The following is a 23,346-nucleotide window of genomic DNA, read 5'->3' on the forward strand; positions in this document are numbered from 1 at the left end:
GCAAGCCGCAGGCTACCTGCGTATATATCACGCTCCCCGGGCGCCCTGCAGCCAGAGCTGTGGAGTCTGATCTGGAAATCTGCAACTGCAGCTCCGCCTGCGTACTGCGGTGTAACCCGTCCAGCTCGGATGTTTGGGCTTACAATCATCTCAGAAGGCCTGAAGTCCCCTGACTCTCTGGCCCCTCCCCTTTGACACCCCCACTCATCCTCACCTGATGTGTCGGCCGTGCATTCCCAACTTCACGAGGCTGTCCTGGTCTTGGGTCGGACTTCCTGAGCTTCCAGCCGTCCTGCTGCGGGTCTAGTCAGGACTTCTCCACCTCCCACGCTCTGCTCACATCCACAACCTCAGGAAGCCCTCCTTGCTGACTCCACGCCGGCCCACACGGTCGTCCTCCGGCACAGTCTACAGGCGGTCAGCGGCAGGAAGCGGTACTATTTACCTCCGAGGCCGGCGCAGGGGATTTTACACATTTTCACACAATGCAGGTTTTTTCTGCTGCAGAAATAAATGAAATTTTGAAGAAGGCCGCGGATCGCCCAGCGCAGCGTGGCTATAGATTTTGCGGAGGCTCGCCGCGGATCGCCCAGCGCAGCGTGGCTATAGATTTTGCGGAGGCTCGCCGCGGATCGCCCAGCGCAGCGTGGCTATAGATTTTGCGGAGGCTCCCCGCGGATCGCCCAGCGCAGCGTGGCTATAGATTTTGCGGAGGCTCCCCGCGGATCGCCCAGCGCAGCTATAGATTTTGCGGAGGCTCGCCGCGGATCGCCCAGCGCAGCGTGGCTATAGATTTTGCGGAGGCTCGCCGCGGATCGCCCAGCGCAGCGTGGCTATAGATTTTGCGGAGGCTCGCCGCGGATCGCCCAGCGCAGCGTGGCTATAGATTTTGCGGAGGCTCCCCGCGGATCGCCCAGCGCAGCGTGGCTATAGATTTTGCGGAGGCTCCCCGCGGATCGCCCAGCGCAGCGTGGCTATAGATTTTGCGGAGGCTCGCCGCGGATCGCCCAGCGCAGCGTGGCTATAGATTTTGCGGAGGCTCGCCGCGGATCGCCCAGCGCAGCGTGGCTATAGATTTTGCGGAGGCTCCCCGCAGATCGCCCAGCGCAGCGTGGCTATAGATTTTGCGGAGGCTCGCCGCGGATCGCCCAGCGCAGCGTGGCTATAGATTTTGCGGAGGCTCCCCGCGGATCGCCCAGCGCAGCGTGGCTATAGATTTTGCGGAGGCTCACAGTTGGGCCCTTTCATAAGGGGGCCCATAAATCATTGATGTATCCGGCGTGATCTGGGCGCCTATCATCAGGTATAAGTGCTGCCAAACGAATATTCATTCCCCTCTCCTTCGGTTGCTGCATGCAGAAGACTCCTCACTGGCCCGGGCCGTGTAAACGGGTAGTATCGCTTCTACACGACTGCTTGCTTCCTGTGAATGGAGGTAGGTGGCCCCAGCGCTCCCCCGGCCACTCCACCTCCGTTCACTAGCCGTGATTGTCTCAAGCACAATTGTCGCTGCGACGAGCTGCTGGCCATCTTCCCTTCTTCAGATCATCCTGGTATAATAGAGGAGATCACAGCTCATCCTCCTGACTACAGGCTTGGCCAAAAGTCTTAAGAATGACACATATTTTGTTTCTGTTTAAGAGTTTTCTGTTTAAGTGTGTTTAGATCTATTAAGTTACTGCCGGGGCGACGGCAGCTGTAAGCTTCAGCTGAGACTTTCCTTGTGAGCTCAGAAGACCAGACACACCATCTTCACTCCCTGACCGCTGCATTCCCAACTTCACACGGCTATCCTCATCCCAGGTCTGACCTTCTAATGCTTCCAGGGGCTCCAGCAGAATGTATTGTCTGGTTACCTTCACAATCTCAGCTGGTTCTGGATGTTCTGCAGCATCTTCACCACATTTCTCCAAGGTTGGCCTACCTTTGGCCATGCTCTCCATCCTCTCCATCCTCTCCTCCAGCAGATTAGGATAGTCCTCCTTCCATATTGGACACATTTACGAAGACCATTCTGGCGGCTCAACGGTGATAACAGAGTAAGCCTCAGTGTACAGCGGGGGGGGGGGGGGGGTAACGGTGAGAAGAGAGAGCCTGTGTGCAGCGGGGGGGGGGGGGGGGGGGTAACAGTGATAACAGAGTAAGCCTCAGTGTGCAGCGGGGGGGGGGGAGGTAACGGTGATAACTATTGGTGCCGTGGCATGAGGGTGGCGCGATACAAATGAAGATGGTTGTTATTAGGGGTTCAGAGCGCGGGACAAGTAGTCTGTTCAAAACAAGCAATAAAAGTGATCAAAAAAGCCGTCTGTACCCCGAAATGGTACCAATAACAATTACAGCCCATCGTTACATGGCGCCGGGACAACATAGAAATGGCTGTGAAGGCAGCGAGGCAACATGAGAATCTCCAAGAAACACGTAAAACGTATATATATAATGTTGGTATCGTATGGGTATGCCCCGCAGATACAGGTGTACCCCCTCCGTTATGGTATGGTAATGGTACGCCCCGCAGATACAGGTGTACCCCCTCCGTTATGGTAATGGTACGCCCAGCAGATACAGGTGTACCCCCTCCGTTATGGTATGGTAATGGTACGCCCAGCAGATACAGGTGTACCCCCTCCGTTATGGTATGGTAATGGTACGCCCCGCAGATACAGGTGTACCCCCTCCGTTATGGTAATGGTACGCCCAGCAGATACAAGTGTACCCCCTCCGTTATGGTATGGTAATGGTACGCCCAGCAGATACAGGTGTACCCCCTCCGTTATGGTATGGTAATGGTACGCCCCGCAGATACAGGTGTACCCCCTCCGTTATGGTAATGGTACGCCCAGCAGATACAGGTGTACCCCCTCCGTTATGGTATGGTAATGGTACGCCCCGCAGATATAGGTGTACCCCCTCCGTTATGGTATGGTAATGGTACGCCCTGCAGCTACAGGTGTACCCCCTCCGTTATGGTATGGTAATGGTACGCCCGGCAGATACAAGTGTATTCCGTCCATTATGGTATCGTAATGGTACGCCCCGCAGATATAGGTGTACCCCCTCCGTTATGGTATGGTAAGTCCCGCAGATACAGGTGTACCCCCTCCGGTATGGTAATGGTACGCCCCGCAAATACAGGTGTACCCCCTCCATTATGGTAATGGTACGTCCCGTAGATACAGGTGTACCCCCTCCAGTAGGGTAATGGTACGCCCCGCAGATACAGATGTACCCCTTCTGTTATGGTATCGTAATGGTACGCCCCGCAGATACAAGTGTACCCGTCCGTTAGGGTATGGTAATGGTACGCCCCGCAGATAAGGTGTACCCCCTCCGTTATGGTATGGTAATGGTACGCCCTGCAGATACAGGTGTACCCCCTCCATTATGGTATGGTAATGGTACGCCCTGCAGATACAGGTGTACCCCCTCCGTTATGGTATGGTAATGGTACGCCCCGCAGATACAAGTGTACCCGTCCGTTATGGTATGGTAATGGTATGCCCCGCAGATACAGGTGTACCTATCCGTTATGGTATGGTAATGGAACGCCCTGCAGATACATTTGTACCCACTCCATTATGGTATGGTAATGGTAGGCCCCACAGATACAAGTGTATCCCGTCCGTTATGGTATGGTAATGGTACGCCCCGCAGATACAAGTGTACCCCCTCTGTTATGGTATGGTAATGATACGCCCTGCAGATATAGGTGTACCCCCTCCGTTATGGTATAGTAATGGTACGCCCTGCAGATATAGGTGTACCCCCTCCGTTATGGTATGGTAATGGTACGCCCCGCAGATAAAGGTGTACCCCCTCCGTTATGGTATGGTAATGGTACGCCCTGCAGATACATGTGTACCCCCTCCGTTATGGTATGGTAATAGTACGCCCCGCAGATACAAGTGTACCCCCTCCATTATGGTATGGTAATGGTACGCGCTGCAGATACAGGTGTACCCCCTCCGTTATGGTATAGTAATGGTACGCCCCGCAGATACAAGTGTACCCGTCCGTTATGGTATTGTAATGGTACGCCCCGCAGATACAAGTGTACCCGTCCGTTATGGTATCGTAATGGTACGCCCCGCAGATACAGGTGTACCCCCTCCGTTATGGTATGGTAATGGTATGCCCTGCAGATATAGGTGTATCCCCCCCGTTATGGTATGGTAATGGTACGCCCCGCAGATACAGGTGTACCCATCCATTATGGTATGGTAATGGAACGCCCTGCAGATACATTTGTACCCCCTCCATTATGGTATGGTAATGGTACGCCCCGCAGATACAAGTGTATCCCGTCCGTTATGGTATGGTAATGGTACGCCCAGCAGATACAAGTGTACCCCCTCCGTTATGGTATGGTAATGGTACGCCCTGCAGATATAGGTGTACCCCTTCCGTTATGGTATGGTAATGGTACGCCCTGCAGATATAGGTGTACCCCCTCCGTTATGGTATGGTAATGGTACGCCCCGCAGATACAAGTGTATCCCCTCCATTATGGTATGGTAATGGTACGCTCCGCAGATACAAGTGTATCCCCTCCATTATGGTAATGGTACGCCCCGCAGATACAAGTGTATCCCCTCCGTTATGGTAATGGTACGCCCTGCAGATACAAGTGTACCCCCTCCGTTATGGTATGGTAATGGTACGCCCCGCAGATACAAGTGTATCCCCTCCATTATGGTAATGGTACGCCCCGCAGATACAAGTGTACCCCCTCCGTTATGGTATGGTAATGGAACGCCCTGCAGATATAGGTGTACCCCCTCCGTTATGGTATGGTAATGGTACGCCCTGCAGATACAGGTGTACCCCCTCCGTTATGGTATAGTAATGGTACGCCCCGCAGATACAAATGTACCCCCTCCGTCATGGTATGGTAATGGTACGCCCCGCAGATACAAGTGTATCCCCTCCGTTATGGTATGGTAATGGTACACCCCGCAGATACAAGTGTACCCGTCCGTTATGGTATGGTAATGGTACGCCCTGCAGATATAGGTGTACCCCCTCCGTTATGGTATGGTAATGGTATGCCCTGCAGATATAGGTGTACCCCCTCCGGTATGGTAATGGTACGCCCTGCAGATACAGGTGTACCCCCTCTGTTATGGTATGGTAATGGTACGCCCCGCAGATACAAGTGTATCCCCTCCGTTATGGTATGGTAATGGTACGCCCCGCAGATACAAGTGTATCCCCTCCTTTATGTTTCATGATGAACGCCGTAAAAAACCCAAAACAGCAGAAATGATGTTTTCTCTTTCTGCTCTACAAAAACCATCTTAGAGTTCTACAATACGTTGTGCGCACCCAGGAGCCTCCGGCACGCAATGACGTTGTGGCTTGTGAGCAGTGGAGATGGAAATCCCCCAAATACTGCCGACTCGTTAGTTCTAACCTTGGTCGCTTCACTGCAGGGCGGAGAGAGCCTACAAATGGCGCGGGTCTGAGAGAGCCTACAAATGGCGCGGGTCTGCGAGAGCCTACAAATGGCGCGGGTCTGCGAGAGCCTACAAATGGCGCGGGTCTGCGAGAGCCTACAAATGGTGCGGGTCTGAGAGAGCCTACAAATGGTCAGGGTCTGAGAGAGCCTACAAATGGCGCGGGTCTGAGAGAGCCTACAAATGGCGCAAGTCTGAGAGAGCCTACAAATGGCGAGGGTCTGAGAGAGCCTACAAATGGCGCGGGTCTGAGAGAGCCTACAAATGGTCAGGGTCTGAGAGAGCCTACAAATGGCCTGGGTCTGAGAGAGCCTACAAATGGCGCGGGTCTGAGAGAGCCTACAAATGGCGCGGGTCTGAGAGAGCCTACAAATGGCCCGGGTCTGAGAGAGCCTACAAATGGCCCGGGTCTGAGAGAGCCTACAAATGGCCCGGGTCTGAGAGAGCCTACAAATGGCCCGGGTCTGAGAGAGCCTACAAATGGCCCGGGTCTGAGAGAGCCTACAAATGGTCAGGGTCTGAGAGATCCTTCAAATGGCGCGGGTCTGAGAGAGCCTACAAATGGCCCGGGTCTGAGAGAGCCTACAACTGGCGCAAGTATGAGAGAGCCTACAAATGGCGCGGGTCTGAGAGAGCCTACAAATGGCGCGGGTCTGAGAGAGCCTACAAATGGCCCGGGACTGAGAGAGCCTACAAATGGCCCGGGTCTGAGAGATCCTACAAATGGCGAGGGCCTGAGAGAGCCTACAAATGGCGCAAGTCTGAAAGAGCCTACAAATGGCGCGGGTCTGGGAGAGCCTTCAAATGGCCCGGGTCTGAGAGAGCCTACAAATGGCGCGGGTCTGAGAGAGCCTTCAAATGGCCCGGATCTGAGAGAGCCTTCAAATGGCCCGGGTCTGAGAGAGCCTACAAATGGCGCAAGTCTGAGAGAGCCTACAAATGGCGCGGGTCTGAGAGAGCCTACAAATGGCGCGGGTCTGAGAGAGCCTACAAATGGCGCGGGTCTGAGAGAGCCTACAAATGGCGCAAGTCTGAGAGAGCCTACAAATGGTGCGGGTCTGAGAGAGCCTACAAATGGCGCGGGTCTGAGAGAGCCTACAAATGGTCAGGGTCTGAGAGAGCCTACAAATGGCCCGGGTCTGAGAGAGCCTACAAATGGCGCGGGTCTGAGAGAGCCTACAACTGGGCCGGGTCTGAGAGAGCCTACAAATGGCGCGGGTCTGAGAGAGCCTACAAATGGTCAGGGTCTGAGAGAGCCTACAACTGGCGCAAGTATGAGAGAGCCTACAAATGGCGCGGGTCTGAGAGAGCCTTCAAATGGCGCGGGTCTGAGAGAGCCTACAAATGGGCCGGGTCTGAGAGAGCCTACAAATGGGCCGGGTCTGAGAGAGCCTACAAATGGCGCAAGTATGAGAGAGCCTACAAATGGTGCGGGTCTGAGAGAGCCTACAAATGGCGCGGGTCTGAGAGAGCCTACAAATGGCGCGGGTCTGAGAGAGCCTACAAATGGCCCAGGTCTGAGAGAGCCTACAAATGGCGCAAGTATGAGAGAGCCTACAAATGGCCCGGGTCTGAGAGAGCCTACAAATGGCGCGGGTCTGAGAGAGCCTACAAATGGCGCGGGTCTGAGAGAGCCTACAAATGGCGCGGGTCTGAGAGAGCCTACAAATGGTCAGGGTCTGAGAGAGCCTACAAATGGTCAGGGTCTGAGAGAGCCTACAAATGGCGCGGGTCTGAGAGAGCCTACAAATGGCGCAAGTCTGAGAGAGCCTACAAATGGCGCGGGTCTGAGAGAGCCTACAAATGGCGCGGGTCTGAGAGAGCCTACAAATGGCGCGGGTCTGAGAGAGCCTACAAATGGCGCGGGTCTGAGAGAGCCTTCAAATGGCGCGGGTCTGCGAGAGCCTACAAATGGCCCGGGTCTGCGAGAGCCTACAAATGGCCCGGGTCTGCGAGAGCCTACAAATGGCCCGGGTCTGCGAGAGCCTACAAATGGCGCGGGTCTGAGAGAGCCTACAAATGGCCCGGGTCTGCGAGAGCCTACAAATGGCGCGGGTCTGAGAGAGCCTACAAATGGCGCGGGTCTGAGAGAGCCTACAAATGGCCCAGGTCTGAGAGAGCCTACAAATGGCGCAAGTATGAGAGAGCCTACAAATGGCGCGGGTCTGAGAGAGCCTACAAATGGCGCGGGTCTGAGAGAGCCTACAAATGGCGCGGGTCTGAGAGAGCCTACAAATGGCGCAAGTCTGAGAGAGCCTACAAATGGCGCGGGTCTGAGAGAGCCTACAAATGGCCCGGGTCTGAGAGAGCCTACAAATGGCGCGGGTCTGAGAGAGCCTACAACTGGCGCGGGTCTGAGAGAGCCTACAACTGGCGCAAGTATGAGAGAGCCTTCAAATGGCGCGGGTCTGAGAGAGCCTACAAATGGCGCGGGTCTGAGAGAGCCTTCAAATGGCCCGGGTCTGAGAGAGCCTACAAATGGCGCGGGTCTGAGAGAGCCTTCAAATGGCGCGGGTCTGAGAGAGCCTTCAAATGGCCCGGGTCTGAGAGAGCCTACAAATGGCGCGTCTGAGAGAGCCTACAAATGGCGCGGGTCTGAGAGAGCCTACAACTGGGCCGGGTCTGAGAGAGCCTACAACTGGCGCAAGTATGAGAGAGCCTACAAATGGCGCGGGTCTGCGAGAGCCTACAAATGGCGCGTGTCTACGGGCGCCGGCGTTGGGCTGACTTTCTCATGGCTACACAGAGGCACTTTCTGAGACGCGGTACGAATCCCTCCGACTCCGCTCACTCGGGTTCCTGTCGCACAAGCCAAGATATGATCAGTTACAACGAGCGCCGATCACAGGGATGTGTTGGTGGCGCTCATCACGGCTGCTTACACACCTGGCAGCATTGTCTGCTTGGAGGTAAGTGACGGTCGGCACGGCTGTCCCTGTACGGCTGCCATTGGCTGACTGTTTACGCAGGAAGCTGTACAGCCGTCGCTGCTGATAACCCAGAGCGCTGATCGTTGGCCCTCTTCTGCACCCTGATGATTAGGTGAACCAATGGTTGTGTCTGATAATTGGGTTCCAGGGGGCCAAGGATAAGAATACGCCGTTGCCCCTCATGAGCTATCAGTTTGGCATCAAGCATTGGCCTCTCCTGGGTATATGCCTGCCACCTGAACTGCTGCCAGCACCCAGCAAACCAGCCAGGAGCCAAGGCCCACTGCAACTGGGGGAGCCCACTGTGCACAAAGGTCCGGAAGGGGCCCCGGGCTGCTGGGTCAGCACCCCATAAAATAAAAAGACTATACTACCCTGCGCTGACGCTCCCGGCTGCTGTAGTCTGCGTTGCTGTCCCTGCTGAGCGCCGTGTTGGGCAATCATATGGCACACATGACCATGCAGGTCACGCCGGTCTTGGGGCGGGGGTCTTCGGGTAAACATGCCGCTCTTGAAGCAGGGGTCTCTCAGGTGCGCAGGCTGCTCTTGGGACGAGGGTCTCTCAGGTGTGCACTCCGGTCTTGGGGCGGGGTTTCTCTCAGGTGCGCACGCCGGTCTTGGGGCGGGGTTTCTCTCAGGTGCGCACGCCGTCTTGGGGCGGGGTTTCTCTCAGGTGCGCAGGCGGTCTTGGGGCGGGGTTTCTCTCAGGTGCGCACGCCGATCTTGGGGCGGGGCTTCTCAGGTGCACACGCCGGTCTTGGGACAAAGGTCTCTCAGGTGCGCACGCCGGTCTTGGGACGAGGGTCTCTCAGGTGCGCACGCCACTCTTGGGACGAGGGTCTCTCAGGTGCGCACTCCGGTCTTGGGGCGGGGTGTCTCTCAGGTGTGCACGCGGTCTTGGGGCGGGGTGTCTCTCAGGTGCGCACGCCGGTCTTGGGGCGGGGTGTCTCTCAGGTGCGCACGCCGGTCTTGGGGCGGGGTGTCTCTCAGGTGCGCACGCCGGTCTTGGGGCGGGGTGTCTCTCAGGTGCGCACGCCGGTCTTGGGGCGGGGTGTCTCTCAGGTGCGCACGCCGGTCTTGGGGCGGGGTGTCTCTCAGGTGTGCTCGCCGGTCTTGGGGCGGGGTGTCTCTCAGGTGTGCACGCCGGTCTTGGGGCGGGGTGTCTCTCAGGTGTGCACGCCGGTCTTGGGGCGGGGTGTCTCTCAGGTGTGCATGCCGGTCTTGGGGCGGAGTTTCTCTCAGGTGCACACACGGTCTTGGGGCGGGGTATCTCTCAGGTATGCACGCGGTCTTGGGGCGAGGTTTCTCTCAGGTGCGCTCGCCGGTCTTGGGGCGGGGTGTCTCTCAGGTGCGCTCGCTGGTCTTGGGGCGGGGTTTCTCTCAGGTGCACACACGGTCTTGGGGCGGGGTGTCTCTCAGGTATGCACGCGGTCTTAGGGCGGGGTTTCTCTCAGGTGTGCACGCCGGTCTTGGGGCGGGGTGTCTCTCAGGTGTGCACGCCGGTCTTGGGGCGGGGTGTCTCTCAGGTGCGCTCGTCGGTCTTGGGGCGGGGTGTCTCTCAGGTGCGCTCGCCGGTCTGGGGGCGGGGTTTCTCTCAGGTGTGCACGCCGGTCTTGGGGCGGGGTTTCTCTCAGGTGTGCACGCCGGTCTTGGGGCGGGGTGTCTCTCAGGTGCGCTCGCCGGTCTTGGGGCAGGGTGTCTCTCAGGTGCGCACGCCGCTCTTGGGGCGGGGTGTCTCTCAGGTGCACACGCTGTCTTGGGGCGGAGTTTCTCTCAGGTGCGCACACGGTCTTGGGGCGGGGTGTCTCAGGTATGCACGCCGGTCTTGGGGCGGGGTGTCTCTCAGGTGTGCACGCCGGTCTTGGGGCGGGGTTTCTCTCAGGTGTGCACGCCGGTCTTGGGGCGGGGTTTCTCTCAGGTGTGCACGCCGGTCTTGGGGCGGGGTTTCTCTCAGGTGTGCACGCCGGTCTTGGGGCGGGGTTTCTCTCAGGTGCGCTCACCGGTCTTGGGGCGGGGTGTCTCTCAGGTATGCACGCGGTCTTGGGGTGGGGTTTCTCTCAGGTGCGCTCGCCGGTCTTGGGGCGGAGTTTCTCTCAGGTGCACACACGGTCTTGGGGCGGGGTGTCTCTCAGGTGTGCACGCCGGTCTTGGGGCGGGGTGTCTCTCAGGTGTGCACGCCGGTCTTGGGGCGGAGTTTCTCTCAGGTATGCACGCGGTCTTGGGGCGGAGTTTCTCTCAGGTGCACGCCGGTCTTGGGGCGGAGTTTCTCTCAGGTGCACACAAGGTCTTGGGGCGGGGTGTCTCTCAGGTGTGCACGCCGGTCTTGGGGCGGGGTGTCTCTCAGGTGTGCTCGCCGGTCTTGGCATTGGGGCCCTCAGGTGCTTCCTATCTTATGGGAGGGGACAGGTCCCTGAAGCTCGCACAGTACAAGGACAGAATTGCCATTTTTCATTTTTCCTTGTAAAATAAATCTAAAATGCGGCTGAAAATCCTGCAAAAACCTCCCCGAAAAACCCGGCAGAACGAATCCCACATGGCGGCCGCCGCACGTCCCCCGCCCGCCATGTTTCTGTAGCCTGGTCTGTGATTACACGGCCGCCATCTTTCCGGAGCCCTCTGTGACGTCATCAGGACGCGCCCACAGGCTGCGGCGCCGGCTTTAAACGTTATAGACGGAGATCCAACAGCAGCAGCGGAGAGCATAGCCCGGTGGGTCCGGGGCGCCTAAGGGGAAGGGGGGTGTCCTTGGTGCCAGGGACCCCCCGTGTTGTGTTGAGGGGGGTGGTCCTGGTGCCGGGGACCCCCTGTGTTGAGGGGGGTGGTCCTGGTGTTGGGGACCCCCTGTGTTGTGTTGAGGGGTTGGTCTTGGTGTTGAGGGGGGTGGTCTTGGTGCCGGGGACCCCCTGTGTTGAGGACCCCCTGTGTTGTGTTGAGGGGGTGGTCTTGGTGCCGGGGACCCCCTGTGTTGAGGGGGGTGGTCCTGGTGTTGGGGACCCCCTGTGTTGTGTTGAGGGGTTGGTCTTGGTGTTGAGGGGGGTGGTCTTGGTGCCGGGGACCCCCTGTGTTGAGGACCCCCTGTGTTGTGTTGAGGGGGTGGTCTTGGTGCCGGGGACCCCCTGTGTTGAGGGGGGTGGTCCTGGTGTTGGGGACCCCCTGTGTTGTGTTGATGGGGTGGTCTTGGTGTTGAGGGGGGTGGTCTTGGTGCCGGGGACTCCCTGTGTTGTGTTGGGGGGGGGGGGGGGGGGTGGGTGGTCCTGATGTTGGGGACCCCCTGTGTTGAGGGGGGGGTGGGGTGGTCCTGGTGCCGGGGACTCCCTGTGTTGAGGGGGGCGGTCTTGGTGCCGGGGACTCCCTGTGTTGAGGGGGGCGGTCTTGGTGCCGGGGACTCCCTGTGTTGAGGGGGGCGGTCTTGGTGCCGGGGACTCCCTGTGTTGAGGGGGGCGGTCTTGGTGCCGGGGACTCCCTGTGTTGAGGGGGGCGGTCTTGGTGCCGGGGACTCCCTGTGTTGAGGGGGGCGGTCTTGGTGCCGGGGACTCCCTGTGTTGAGGGGGGCGGTCTTGGTGCCGGGGACCCCCTGTGTTGAGGGGGGCGGTCCTGGTGCCGGGGACCCCCTGTGTTGAGGGGGGCGGTCCTGGTGCCGGGGACCCCCTGTGTTGAGGGGGGCGGTCCTGGTGCCGGGGACCCCCTGTGTTGAGGGGGGCGGTCCTGGTGCCGGGGACCCCCTGTGTTGAGGGGGGCGGTCCTGGTGCCGGGGACCTCCTGTGTTGAGGGGGGCGGTCCTGGTGTTGGGGACTCCCTGTGTTGAGGGGGGCGGTCTTGGTGCCGGGGACTCCCTGTGTTGAGGGGGGCGGTCTTGGTGCCGGGGACTCCCTGTGTTGAGGGGGGCGGTCTTGGTGCCGGGGACTCCCTGTGTTGTGGGGGGGGGGGGGGGCGGTCTTGATGCCGGGGACTCCCTGTGTTGTGGGGGGGGGGGGGGTGGACTTGGTGCCCGGGACCCCCTGTGTTGAGGGGGGGGGTGGTCTTGGTGCCCGGGACCCCCTGTGTTGAGGGGGGGGGGGGGGGGGTCTTGGTGCCCGGGACCCCCTGTGTTGAGGGGGGGGGGTGGTCTTGGTGCCCGGGACCCCATGTGTTGATGCGAAGGGGGTGTTCCTCTCACCCCCTCCCCCTCTTGCTGTAACTGCGCTCTCTTCTCCCGCCAGGTGATGGCGCTGCGGTGTAACTCGGCGGTGATGTGACGGTCGATGACGTTAATGGACGGCTCTGGCCCCGAGAACGGTGATCCGCTCCCCATAGAGGTCATGGTACAAAGCCGAGAAGATGAGGGTCAGCCGCCCCCCGCTGAGCTGCCTCTGGGGGCCACCATGCAGGAGTCCGGGGCCCCTCTCATACATCCTGCTGGCAAGAATGGACTCGGGGTAATTCAGTCCCCGGTGAACACTGCGTCTCTCCCAAGTGACAGTCCCCAGAAGGGACCGCAGCCATCTCTGCCGGCGGCACAGGACGCTCTACAGGCCACTACTGGTACGTACAGCCGGGCCACCATCCTCAACTACCGACCTCGTGCTACTCTGTTCCTGGAGCCCTCGCTCCTCCTCCCTCTGTCCCCAAGAAGGGGCCCTCGCTCCTCCTCCCTCTGTCCCCAAGAAGGGGGCCCTCGCTCCTCCTCCTCCTCCTTCTGTCCCCAAGAAGGGGGCCCTCGCTCCTCGTCCCTCTGTCCCCAAGAAGGGGGCCCTCGCTCCTCGTCCCTCTGTCCCCAAGAAGGGGGCCCTCGCTCCTCGTCCCTCTGTCCCCAAGAAGGGGGCCCTCGCTCCTCGTCCCTCTGTCCCCAAGAAGGGGGCCCTCGCTCCTCGTCTCTCTGTCCCCAAGAAGGGGGCCCTCGCTCCTCGTCCCTCTGTCCCCAAGAAGGGGGCCCTCGCTCCTCGTCCCTCTGTCCCCAAGAAGGGGGCCCTCGCTCCTCCTCCTCCCACCTGTGTCCCCCGTGAAGGGGGCCCTCGCTCCTCCTCCTCCCTCCTGTGTCCCCCGGGAAGGGGGCCCCCTTCCTCGCTCTTTATAACTCCCTGTCTTGTCACTTACCTGCAGGTCCTCCTTCTCCTGTAGATGGCAGCACTGTGTATTTGGTTGCTGAAGACTCTTCTGGTGTTCCACAAACCCCAACTTCCAAGAGCAGCCATGTGATGCCCCCCATTCAAGGTCTCCCCCCTACATGTGACGCAGTGGAGCCCCCGACTCTACAGAACTCCTGCCCTGCCGTCAGTCAAACGCCTGCAAAGGGGCCCAAAAAACGAGGCCGCAAGTCTAAAGCCGAGCTGCTGAGAATAAAGGCGGCCCAGGAGCTTATGGCCCCTCTCATACATCCTCCTGGCAGGAAGGGGCTTGGTGTAATTCAGTCCCCAGTAAACACTACGGCTCTGACTACTGACAGTCTCCAGAAGAGGGCGCCAGCATCACAAGACACTCCGCTGACTACTGCTGGTATGTGACTGCATTCTCTAGACTGTCCTCCAACCCCAGCCATCAGGCTCTTGCCCCTTCCATCTCCTCCACCCCGGCTGTAAGAGTCCTGCTCTTTCCCCTAGACGAGGCTTTCTTATTGTGGTCTTCCTCCTTTTTCGCAGCGCCGCTTGGGCCCCCGGCCCGTCGTTCCTCCTTTTTCGCAGCGCCGCTTGGCCCGCCGTTCCTCCCTTTTCGCAGCGCCGCTTGGCCCCCGGCTCGCCGTTCCTCCCTTTTCGCAGCGCCGCTTGGCCCCCGGCTCGCCGTTCCTCCCTTTTCGCAGCGCCGCTTGGCCCCCGGCTCGCCGTTCCTCCCTTTTCGCAGCGCCGCTTGGCCCCCGGCTCGCCGTTCCTCCCTTTTCGCAGCGCCGCTTGGCCCCCGGCTCGCCGTTCCTCCCTTTTCGCAGCGCCGCTTGGCCCCCGGCTCGCCGTTCCTCCCTTTTCGCAGCGCCGCTTGGCCCCCGGCTCGCCGTTCCTCCCTTTTCGCAGCGCCGCTTGGCCCCCGGCTCGCCGTTCCTCCCTTTTCGCAGCGCCGCTTGGCCCCCGGCTCGCCGTTCCTCCCTTTTCGCAGCGCCGCTTGGCCCCCCGGCCCGCCTTTTTTCGCAGCACCGCTTGGCCCCCCGACCCGTCGTTCCTCCTTTTTCGCAGCACCGCTTGGCCCCCGGCTCGCCGTTCCTCCCTTTTCGCAGCGCCGCTTGGCCCCCGGCTCGCCGTTCCTCCCTTTTCGCAGCGCCGCTTGGCCCCCGGCTCGCCGTTCCTCCCTTTTCGCAGCGCCGCTTGGCCCCCGGCTCGCCGTTCCTCCCTTTTCGCAGCGCCGCTTGGCCCCCGGCTCGCCGTTCCTCCCTTTTCGCAGCGCCGCTTGGCCCCCGGCTCGCCGTTCCTCCCTTTTCGCAGCGCCGCTTGGCCCCCGGCTCGGCGTTCCTCCCTTTTCGCAGCGCCGCTTGGCCCCCGGCTCGCCGTTCCTCCCTTTTCGCAGCGCCGCTTGGCCCCCGGCTCGGCGTTCCTCCCTTTTCGCAGCGCCGCTTGGCCCCCGGCTCGCCGTTCCTCCCTTTTCGCAGCGCCGCTTGGCCCCCCGGCCCGCCGTTCCTCCCTTTTCGCAGCGCCGCTTGGCCCCCCGGCCCGCCGTTCCTCCCTTTTCGCAGCGCCGCTTGGCCCCCGGCTCATCCTGCCTTTCTTAGTGTTGGGTGTCTTGCAGACGCTCCTCCTGTTGACGGCGGGGACAAGTGTCTGGCCTCTGAAGACCCTCTTATCCTGCAAACATCTGCAAAGGTGCCCAAGAAGCGCGGCCGCAAGAGTAAAGCCGAGCTACTGATGATGAAGATGGCTCAAGAGTCGGAGGCCCAGGCGCTTGTGGAGAGCCGGCAGAGCGACTCTGAGAACGTGGAGCTGGAGCTAAATCAAAGCGGCCGACCGAGGAGACGCGCAGCCAAAACGTGAGTCCTCCCTGACCGCCTGTAGTCCGTCTAGTGCCGGGGGCCCTGATGTGGAGGGGCCCTCAGCGTGTCGTTGGTAGCACCTCACTGGTGTCAGCCCAGCTACTGTTGGCCCCTTCATTGTAGCGGTGCCCAGGCTGGACCACTGAGGACCTCCTCCGACCTCTCTGCGCACATTTCCGTGCTGCACAGTTGGTTCTTGGAGACTTTCTTGAGGTCTTGTGTCTCCTGAATGTTGGTTACTTCTCCCTCCAGGGCCTTGAAGCATTTCCAGGCTATAGCGGATGAGTGGGCAGCGTCTGGACGGTCCTCGCCTCCAAAGACTGAGGAGAAGGTTCCGGAGGAGACCGCAAAGAAGAGACGCAGGAAGAGGAAGTCGGATGACTCTGATGATGATTTTGTAGTGTCAGAAGAGGTTCTGCAGCAGGAGCAGGAAGAGGTGGAGGATGACTCCCTGAGCGGGGAGGAGTCTGACGATGACCTCAGCTTCTTCAGGAGGGGCGTCTTTGCTCCCGGAGAGGTGAGTGGGGATGCGAGGGTCCCTGCAGTCCGTGACCCGCCCGGTCTTCCCGCATGGCACCTGCATCTTGTAGGCCATGTTCAGACCTGGTGGATCCGTATTATACAGATATGAGAACCCACAGCCGGCTCTGAAATCCACAGAGATTGTTGTCGCCGCGTGGGCGTAGTTATGAGGCCCCCTTATATTATAGGATTCGGGGGCCCCAGAGCCAAACCGGTAACCACTGCACCCCATAGCAGCTTTACAAGGGTGCTGCCCAAAAGAAGGTTCATACAGAGGAGAAAAGGTGATAAGAAGGCTGAAGCCAAATAACTGGAAGGCGTCCATCGATGCTACAAGAGGAAATGGAGAGGAACGCCCCAGCAGATCGCTCACAGGAAAACAAAGGTGTTCTCCAACGGGCTCGAACTCAGGACCTCCGCATCCCCGGGCAGCAGCGCTGACCCCTACACCCCACATTGTTCTGCAGGACCTCCACATCCCCGGGCAGCAGCGCTGACCCCTACACCCCACATCGTTCTGCAGGACCTCCACATCCCCGGGCAGCAGCGCTGACCCCTACACCCCACATCGTTCTGCAGGACCTCCACATCCCCGGGCAGCAGCGCTGACCCCTACACCCCACTTCGTTCTCCAGGTACTCCACATGGCCGGGCAGCAGCGCTGACCCCTACACCCCACATCGTTCTGCAGGACCTCCACATCCCTGGGCAGCAGCGCTGACCCCTACACCCCACATCGTTCTGCAGGACCTCCACATCCCCGGGCAGCAGCGCTGACCCCTACACCCCACTTCGTTCTCCAGGTACTCCACATGGCCGGGCAGCAGCGCTGACCCCTACACCCCACATCGTTCTGCAGGACCTCCACATCCCCGGGCAGCAGCGCTGACCCCTACACCCCACATCGTTCTGCAGGACCTCCACATCCCCGGGCAGCAGCGCTGACCCCTACACCCCACATCGTTCTGCAGGACCTCCACATCCCCGGGCAGCAGCGCTGACCCCTACACCCCACATCGTTCTCCAGGACCTCCACATGGCCGGGCAGCAGCGCTGACCCCTACACCCCACATGGTTGTCCAGGACCTCCACATGGTTCTCCAGGACCTCCACATGGCCGGGCAGCAGCGCTGACCCTTACACCCCACATCGTTCTCCAGGACCTCCACATCCCCGGGCAGCAGCGCTGACCCCTACACCCCACATGGTTCTCCAGGACCTCCACATGGCCGGGCAGCAGCGCTGACCCCTACACCCCACATCGTTCTGCAGGACCTCCACATCCCCGGGCAGCAGCGCTGACCCCTACACCCCACTTCGTTCTCCAGGTACTCCACATGGCCGGGCAGCAGCGCTGACCCCTACACCCCACATCGTTCTGCAGGACCTCCACATCCCCGGGCAGCAGCGCTGACCCCTACACCCCACACGGTTCTCCAGGACCTCGGATGATCTGGAGGACACACAGAATAGTATAGAAGCTCCGGGATATTAGATGGTGTATCATAATAACCTCTCCAACCCAAAGATCCGTGCCTCCTCCGTCCATAAGACCTTTCTGTGCGTACCCCAGGCCGGCCATTGCCTTGTGTAACCGCGGTCCTGGTGCTTCACTTGCTCCGAGATGTCCCTGCACCAGGTGATCCCTCTAGTTTCTTCTCTCCTCCTCGAAGATCCTGATCCTGGCGTACAAGATCCCAATAACGCTCAAGGATCTTACTACTCCAAAAGGAGGAAAAGTGGTGGCATCTGGGGGCGGGACGACCGGAAGACCCCCTCCTGGAGTGAGCGGAGACCCTGTCCCATGAGTACTGATAGACCAATGACCTGGCGTTCACTAGGGGGTGCAGTGCTTACGGTGTGGCCCTGGGGCCCCGAGGGCGGATCCTATGACTTTAGGGATTGTTCTGTGAGTTATTCCCCCTTTTTCTAGATCCTTTTTACCTTCCAGTGATTTTAGTAAGTGAGGCCGGCCCACACAGGAGGGGGGTGAATGTTTCCTGCCAGTGGTGCATGCTGGGACATGACGTATTCTGCAAATCTGCTGCATGTCAGCAATGTCATTTTCTAGGATACGCCGTTTCATACTTCACGGCAGGCATCATGAAGGCTCGGGGCGCCCCTGCTCCCGTCTGCCCCCATCGCCTCTCTACCGCCGCCGGTCACAGAGTGTACAGATAGTCAGTATGGTGACCATCACGCTGCTACTATTACTGTATGTAAGATGGCGGCGCGGCCCCCTAAGGTCTCCATGAGCGGGGGAGGGGTGCGCCCTCTAGGTGCCCCCATTACTGACCACTCATTCATCTTATTTTCCAGAAAGTCTATGCCAACGTGAAAGGAACGGCGGAGAACGGCCTGCACAACTCCATCATGGCGCCGGTCTGGGCCGCTGCGGCGGTCACCATGGACTTGTAAGACACATTTCTGTATGATGGAGGTGCGTTCTGTGTCAGCGCTCTTATTTACCTGCCTGTCTCCCCTCCGCAGCCGGGAAGCCCACTACTCGGACTGGGAGTACCCCGAATGGGTCCCACATAAGGACAGCTGGCACTTCCTATCACACAGGTAACATGGGAGGAGGACCGGATCACCCGCTGATCTCATGGGGTCACACAGGGCACCCTTAGGGATGACGACGGCTGGTGGCAGGGGTGTCGGGGCACCGGCGGGGCGTTCAGTGTCGGCTCTGTTTCTTGCAGTGAGGCTGAGATCTACCTCCCCCTGCAGACCACCTCCCCTCCATTCTGCATCAGAAGAGAAGGCCTAGAGGAGGACTCCAACCCCCTTGTCCTGGACAGGTGAGCTTACTAGCACATTGTGCCCCATCGCTATGACCACAACCCCCGGACCTGCCTGTTAGATGTGACGCAGGGGGGGATCCTGAGCCGGCATCTCGCTGTCGGACCACTGAGGAGGGCGGGTTATATAGACGGCTCCGCCCTACGGACTCCAATGAGGCCCGATAGACCATATTCTGTCAGTACTGTTACCCTGGGGGCGTCCATGGGGCTATCCGCTGCAGGTACAGATAGTACTACTTTCCGTGCCCCACGTTGGTGTATGTAGAAGACCCCCATATGTGATGGGAGCGTCACCATAGGGTCCTCATTGTGTAGCATTAGCTGGCCTGTACTTCCCTAAGCTCCTATACACTTTCCTCCATATTGTCGTGCCCCCTATATACCGTGTGCGCTCTATACCATGTGGCATTATCTATCATGTATCGTACAAGTAGAGACAACCCGATGGCCACCGTAGGCCTGAACCAGTCGTGTGAGTAGGGAGGTGGAGGGAAGGAAAGTCTCCAGCAGCGGCCGACCGACCGACCGGCCGCAGGAAACCTTCCGGCACTCATGCAGGACATGTAACATCCTCTGCCGGGGTGCTGAGGATGGAGGAACGCTTACATGTTTCAAGCCGTATAGTCCTGGCTGTTAGTCCTAGTCTGTGTATTCTCCATACCTTCAGCCTGGTATCATTATCTGCCCCCTATATACTGCATGGCCTCTGTATTGTTATCTGCCCCTATATACTGCATGGCCTCTGTATTGTTATCTGCCCCTATATACTGCATGGCCTCTGTATTGTTATCTGCCCCTATATACTGCATGGCCTCTGTATTGTTATCTGCCCCTATATACTGCATGGCCTCTGTATTGTTATCTGCCCCCTATATACTGCATGGCCTCTGTATTGTTATCTGCCCCTATATACTGCATGGCCTCTGTATTGTTATCTGCCCCCTATATACTGCATGGCCTCTGTATTGTGTGTTCTCTGCCCCTATATACTGCATGGCCTCTGTATTGTGTGTTATCTGCCCCTATATACTGCATGGCCTCTGTATTGTTATCTGCCCCTATATACTGCATGGCCTCTGTATTGTGTGTTATCTGCCCCCTATATACTGCATGGCCTCTGTATTGTGTGTTATCTGCCCCCTATATACTGCATGGCCTCTGTATTGTGTGTTATCTGCCCCCTATATACTGCATGGCCTCTGTATTGTTATCTGCCCCTATATACTGCATGGCCTCTGTATTGTTATCTGCCCCTATATACTGCATGGCCTCTGTATTGTGTGTTATCTGCCCCTATATACTGCATGGCCTCTGTATTGTGTGTTATCTGCCCCTATATACTGCATGGCCTCTGTATTGTGTGTTATCTGCCCCTATATACTGCATGGCCTCTGTATTGTGTGTTATCTGCCCCTATATACTGCATGGCCTCTGTATTGTTCTCTGCCCCCTATATACTGCATGGCCTCTGTATTGTTATCTGCCCCTATATACTGCATGGCCTCTGTATTGTGTTCTCTGCCCCTATATACTGCATGGCCTCTGTATTGTGTTCTCTGCCCCTATATACTGCATGGCCTCTGTATTGTTATCTGCCCCTATATACTGCATGGCCTCTGTATTGTTATCTGCCCCTATATACTGCATGGCCTCTGTATTGTGTGTTATCTGCCCCTATATACTGCATGGCCTCTGTATTGTGTGTTATCTGCCCCTATATACTGCATGGCCTCTGTATTGTTCTCTGCCCCCTATATACTGCATGGCCTCTGTATTGTTATCTGCCCCTATATACTGCATGGCCTCTGTATTGTTATCTGCCCCTATATACTGCATGGCCTCTGTATTGTGTGTTATCTGCCCCTATATACTGCATGGCCTCTGTATTGTGTTCTCTGCCCCTATATACTGCATGGCCTCTGTATTGTGTGTTATCTGCCCCTATATACTGCATGGCCTCTGTATTGTGTTCTCTGCCCCTATATACCATGTATGTCATATATCCATAACCTGGGTGATATCTCACTGTATGCCGCACATCGTCCGTACTCCAGGCGCTGATCCGGCGCTATATCTCATGCTGGGGAGGTGCGGCGCCCGGGACACGGGGTCAGTTTAGTGGCCCCTGGGTAACACCCAATTGCAGAGCTGAAGAGTAGTGTGAGAAGTAGACATCCACTGTCCGCGCCCGCTGCTGGGCCTTCTGATTGGCTGCTGCTCTTACTAGTGATCTGTGTGCTCATTCACTAACACGGTCCTGCAGTGATGGCGTCGGACTTAGTGTGTATTGTAGCCGGGGGGGCATCCCTTCAACGCAGCGTGTGGTGCCCGCCATCTGTATACCGTGTGGTGCCCGCCATCTGTATACCGTGTGGTGCCCGCCATCTGTATACTGTGTGGTGCCCGCCATCTGTATACTGTGTGGTGCCCGCCATCTGTATACTGTGTACGCTCGGTACTCTTGGTGACGTCTCATCATCTGCCCCCCGTATACCATGTGGTGCCCACCATCTGTATACTGTGTACGCTCGGTACTCTTGGTGACGTCTCATCATCTGCCCCCCGTATACCGTGTGGTGCCCGCCATCTGTATACTGTGTGGTGCCCACCATCTGTATACTGTGTACGCTCGGTACTCTTGGTGACGTCTCATCATCTGCCCCCCATATACCATGTGGTGCCCGCCATCTGTATACTGTGTGGTGCCCGCCATCTGTATACTGTGTATGCTCGGTACTCTTGGTGGCGTCTCATCATCTGCCCCCCTGTATACCATGTGGTGCCCACCATCTGTATACTGTGTGCGCTCTGTATTGTGGGTGACGTCTCCTTATCTGCCCCCCGTATACCGTGTGGTGCCCGCCATCTGTATACCGTGTGGTGCCCGCCATCTGTATACTGTGTACGCTCGGTACTCTTGGTGACGTCTCACCATCTGCCCCCCGTATACCATGTGGTGCCCGCCATCTGTATACTGTGTACGCTCTGTATTGTGGGTGACGTCTCCTTATCTGCCCGCAGGTTCCAGTCGCTGCCCCCACACCCTCAGCGCCATGATGTGACCTTCTATGTCGGGGGGCCGGTGTGGTCTCTTGATTGGTGCCCAACATTGTGGGGTTCATCTTCCTGCCAGTATGTGGCACTGTATTGTCACCGCGGAATGGACGATCGGCACCGGCTGGATGTGGCGCACACGGGACCGGCACTCCTACAGTTGTGGCGCCTCGGAGCCCTCAGCCTGGATAAAGGGTTTGTACATGGGGGTGTCTTCCAGGCCGAAGCGTTGTGGGTGATGCCTGAGTGCCCCTGTCTCCTCTGTCCCACAGTCTAGTGGGGTGATGGGTGATGTCTGCGCCCGCTGTGTCCTCCGCTGTGGTGGTGTTGAGGGGTGACGACTGCGCCCGCTGTCCCCTCAGTGTCCTCCGCTCTGGTGGGGTGATGGGTGACTTCTGTGCCCGCTGTCCGCTATGGTACCCTCCGCTCTGGTGGGGTGATGGCTGACGTCTGCGCCCGTTGTCCCCTACGGTGCCCTCCGCTCTGGTGGGGTTGATGGGTGACGTCTGCGCTCGCTGTCCTCTCAGTGTCCTCTGCTCTGGTGGGGTGATGGGTGACGTCTGCGCCCGCTGTCCCCTGTGGTAACATTTGCTCTGGTGGGGTGATAGGGGACGTCTGCGCCCGTTGTCCCCTACGGTGCCCTCCGCTCTGGTGGGGTTGTTGGGTGACGTCTGCGCCCGCTATCCCCTGCGGTGTCCTCCGGTGGGGTGATGGGTGACGTCTGCGCCCGCTGTCCCCTGTGGTAACATTTGCTCTGGTGGGGTGATAGGGGACGTCTGCGCCCGTTGTCCCCTACGGTGCCCTCCGCTCTGGTGGGGTTGTTGGGTGACGTCTGCGCCCGCTATCCCCTGCGGTGTCCTCCGGTGGGGTGATGGGTGACGTCTGCGCCCGCTGTCCCCTGTGGTAACATTTGCTCTGGTGGGGTGATAGGGGACGTCTGCGCCCGTTGTCCCCTACGGTGCCCTCCGCTCTGGTGGGGTTGTTGGGTGACGTCTGCGCCCGCTATCCCCTGCGGTGTCCTCCGGTGGGGTGATGGGTGACGTCTGCGCCCGCTGTCCCCTGCGGTGTCCTTCGGTGGGGTGATGGGTGACGTCTGCGCCCGCTGTCCCCTGCGGTGTCCTCCGGTGGGGTGATGGGTGACGTCTGCGCCCGCTGTCCCCTGCGGTGTCCTCGGGTGGGGTGATGGGTGACGTCTGCGCCCGCTGTCCCCTGCGGTGTCCTCGGGTGGGGTGATGGGTGACGTCTGCGCCCGCTGTCCCCTGCGGTGTCCTCGGGTGGGGTGATGGGTGACGTCTGCGCCCGCTGTCCCCTGCGGTGTCCTCCGGTGGGGTGATGGGTGACGTCTGCGCCTGCTGTCCCCTGCGGTGTCCTCTGGTGGGGTGATGGGTGACGTCTGCGCCCGCTGTCCCCTGCGGTGTCCTCCTCTCTGCTGGTGGTGATGGGTGACGTCTGCGCCCGCTGTCCCCTGCGGTGTCCTCCTCTCTGGTGATGGTGATGGGTGACGTCTGCGCCCGCTGTCCCCTGCCGTGTCGTTCTCTCTGGTGGTGGTGATGGGTGACGTCTGCGCCCGCTGTCCCCTGCGGTGTCCTCCGCTCTGGTGGTGGTGATGGGTGACGTCTGCGCCCGCTGTCCCCTGCGGTGTCCTCCGCTCTGGTGGG

At 59.2% G+C, this 23,346-nt stretch overlaps 1 protein-coding gene across 2 annotated transcripts in view; it reads left to right on the forward strand.

Moving 5' to 3' along the window:
- The first annotated feature begins 11,020 nt into the window (after positions 1 to 11,020).
- The window catches only part of GTF3C2 (general transcription factor IIIC subunit 2), a 31,000-nt gene continuing 18,674 nt past the window's right edge, over positions 11,021 to 23,346 (forward strand). For both annotated transcript variants that reach the window (XR_010790989.1, XM_066594350.1), the window contains exons 1-9: positions 11,021 to 11,092; positions 12,583 to 12,904; positions 13,463 to 13,855; positions 15,068 to 15,305; positions 15,561 to 15,825; positions 18,150 to 18,244; positions 18,321 to 18,398; positions 18,533 to 18,631; positions 21,656 to 21,883. Coding sequence is in view for 1 of the 2 variants with exons in the window: in XM_066594350.1 (XP_066450447.1) it covers positions 12,625 to 12,904; positions 13,463 to 13,855; positions 15,068 to 15,305; positions 15,561 to 15,825; positions 18,150 to 18,244; positions 18,321 to 18,398; positions 18,533 to 18,631; positions 21,656 to 21,883 (1,676 nt within the window). In the remaining variant the exon portion in view is untranslated. The remainder of the gene's footprint in view (positions 11,093 to 12,582; positions 12,905 to 13,462; positions 13,856 to 15,067; positions 15,306 to 15,560; positions 15,826 to 18,149; positions 18,245 to 18,320; positions 18,399 to 18,532; positions 18,632 to 21,655; positions 21,884 to 23,346) is intronic.

Source organism: Eleutherodactylus coqui, chromosome 1 (assembly GCF_035609145.1).
Source record: "Eleutherodactylus coqui strain aEleCoq1 chromosome 1, aEleCoq1.hap1, whole genome shotgun sequence".
NCBI classification, from domain to species: domain Eukaryota; kingdom Metazoa; phylum Chordata; class Amphibia; order Anura; family Eleutherodactylidae; genus Eleutherodactylus; species Eleutherodactylus coqui.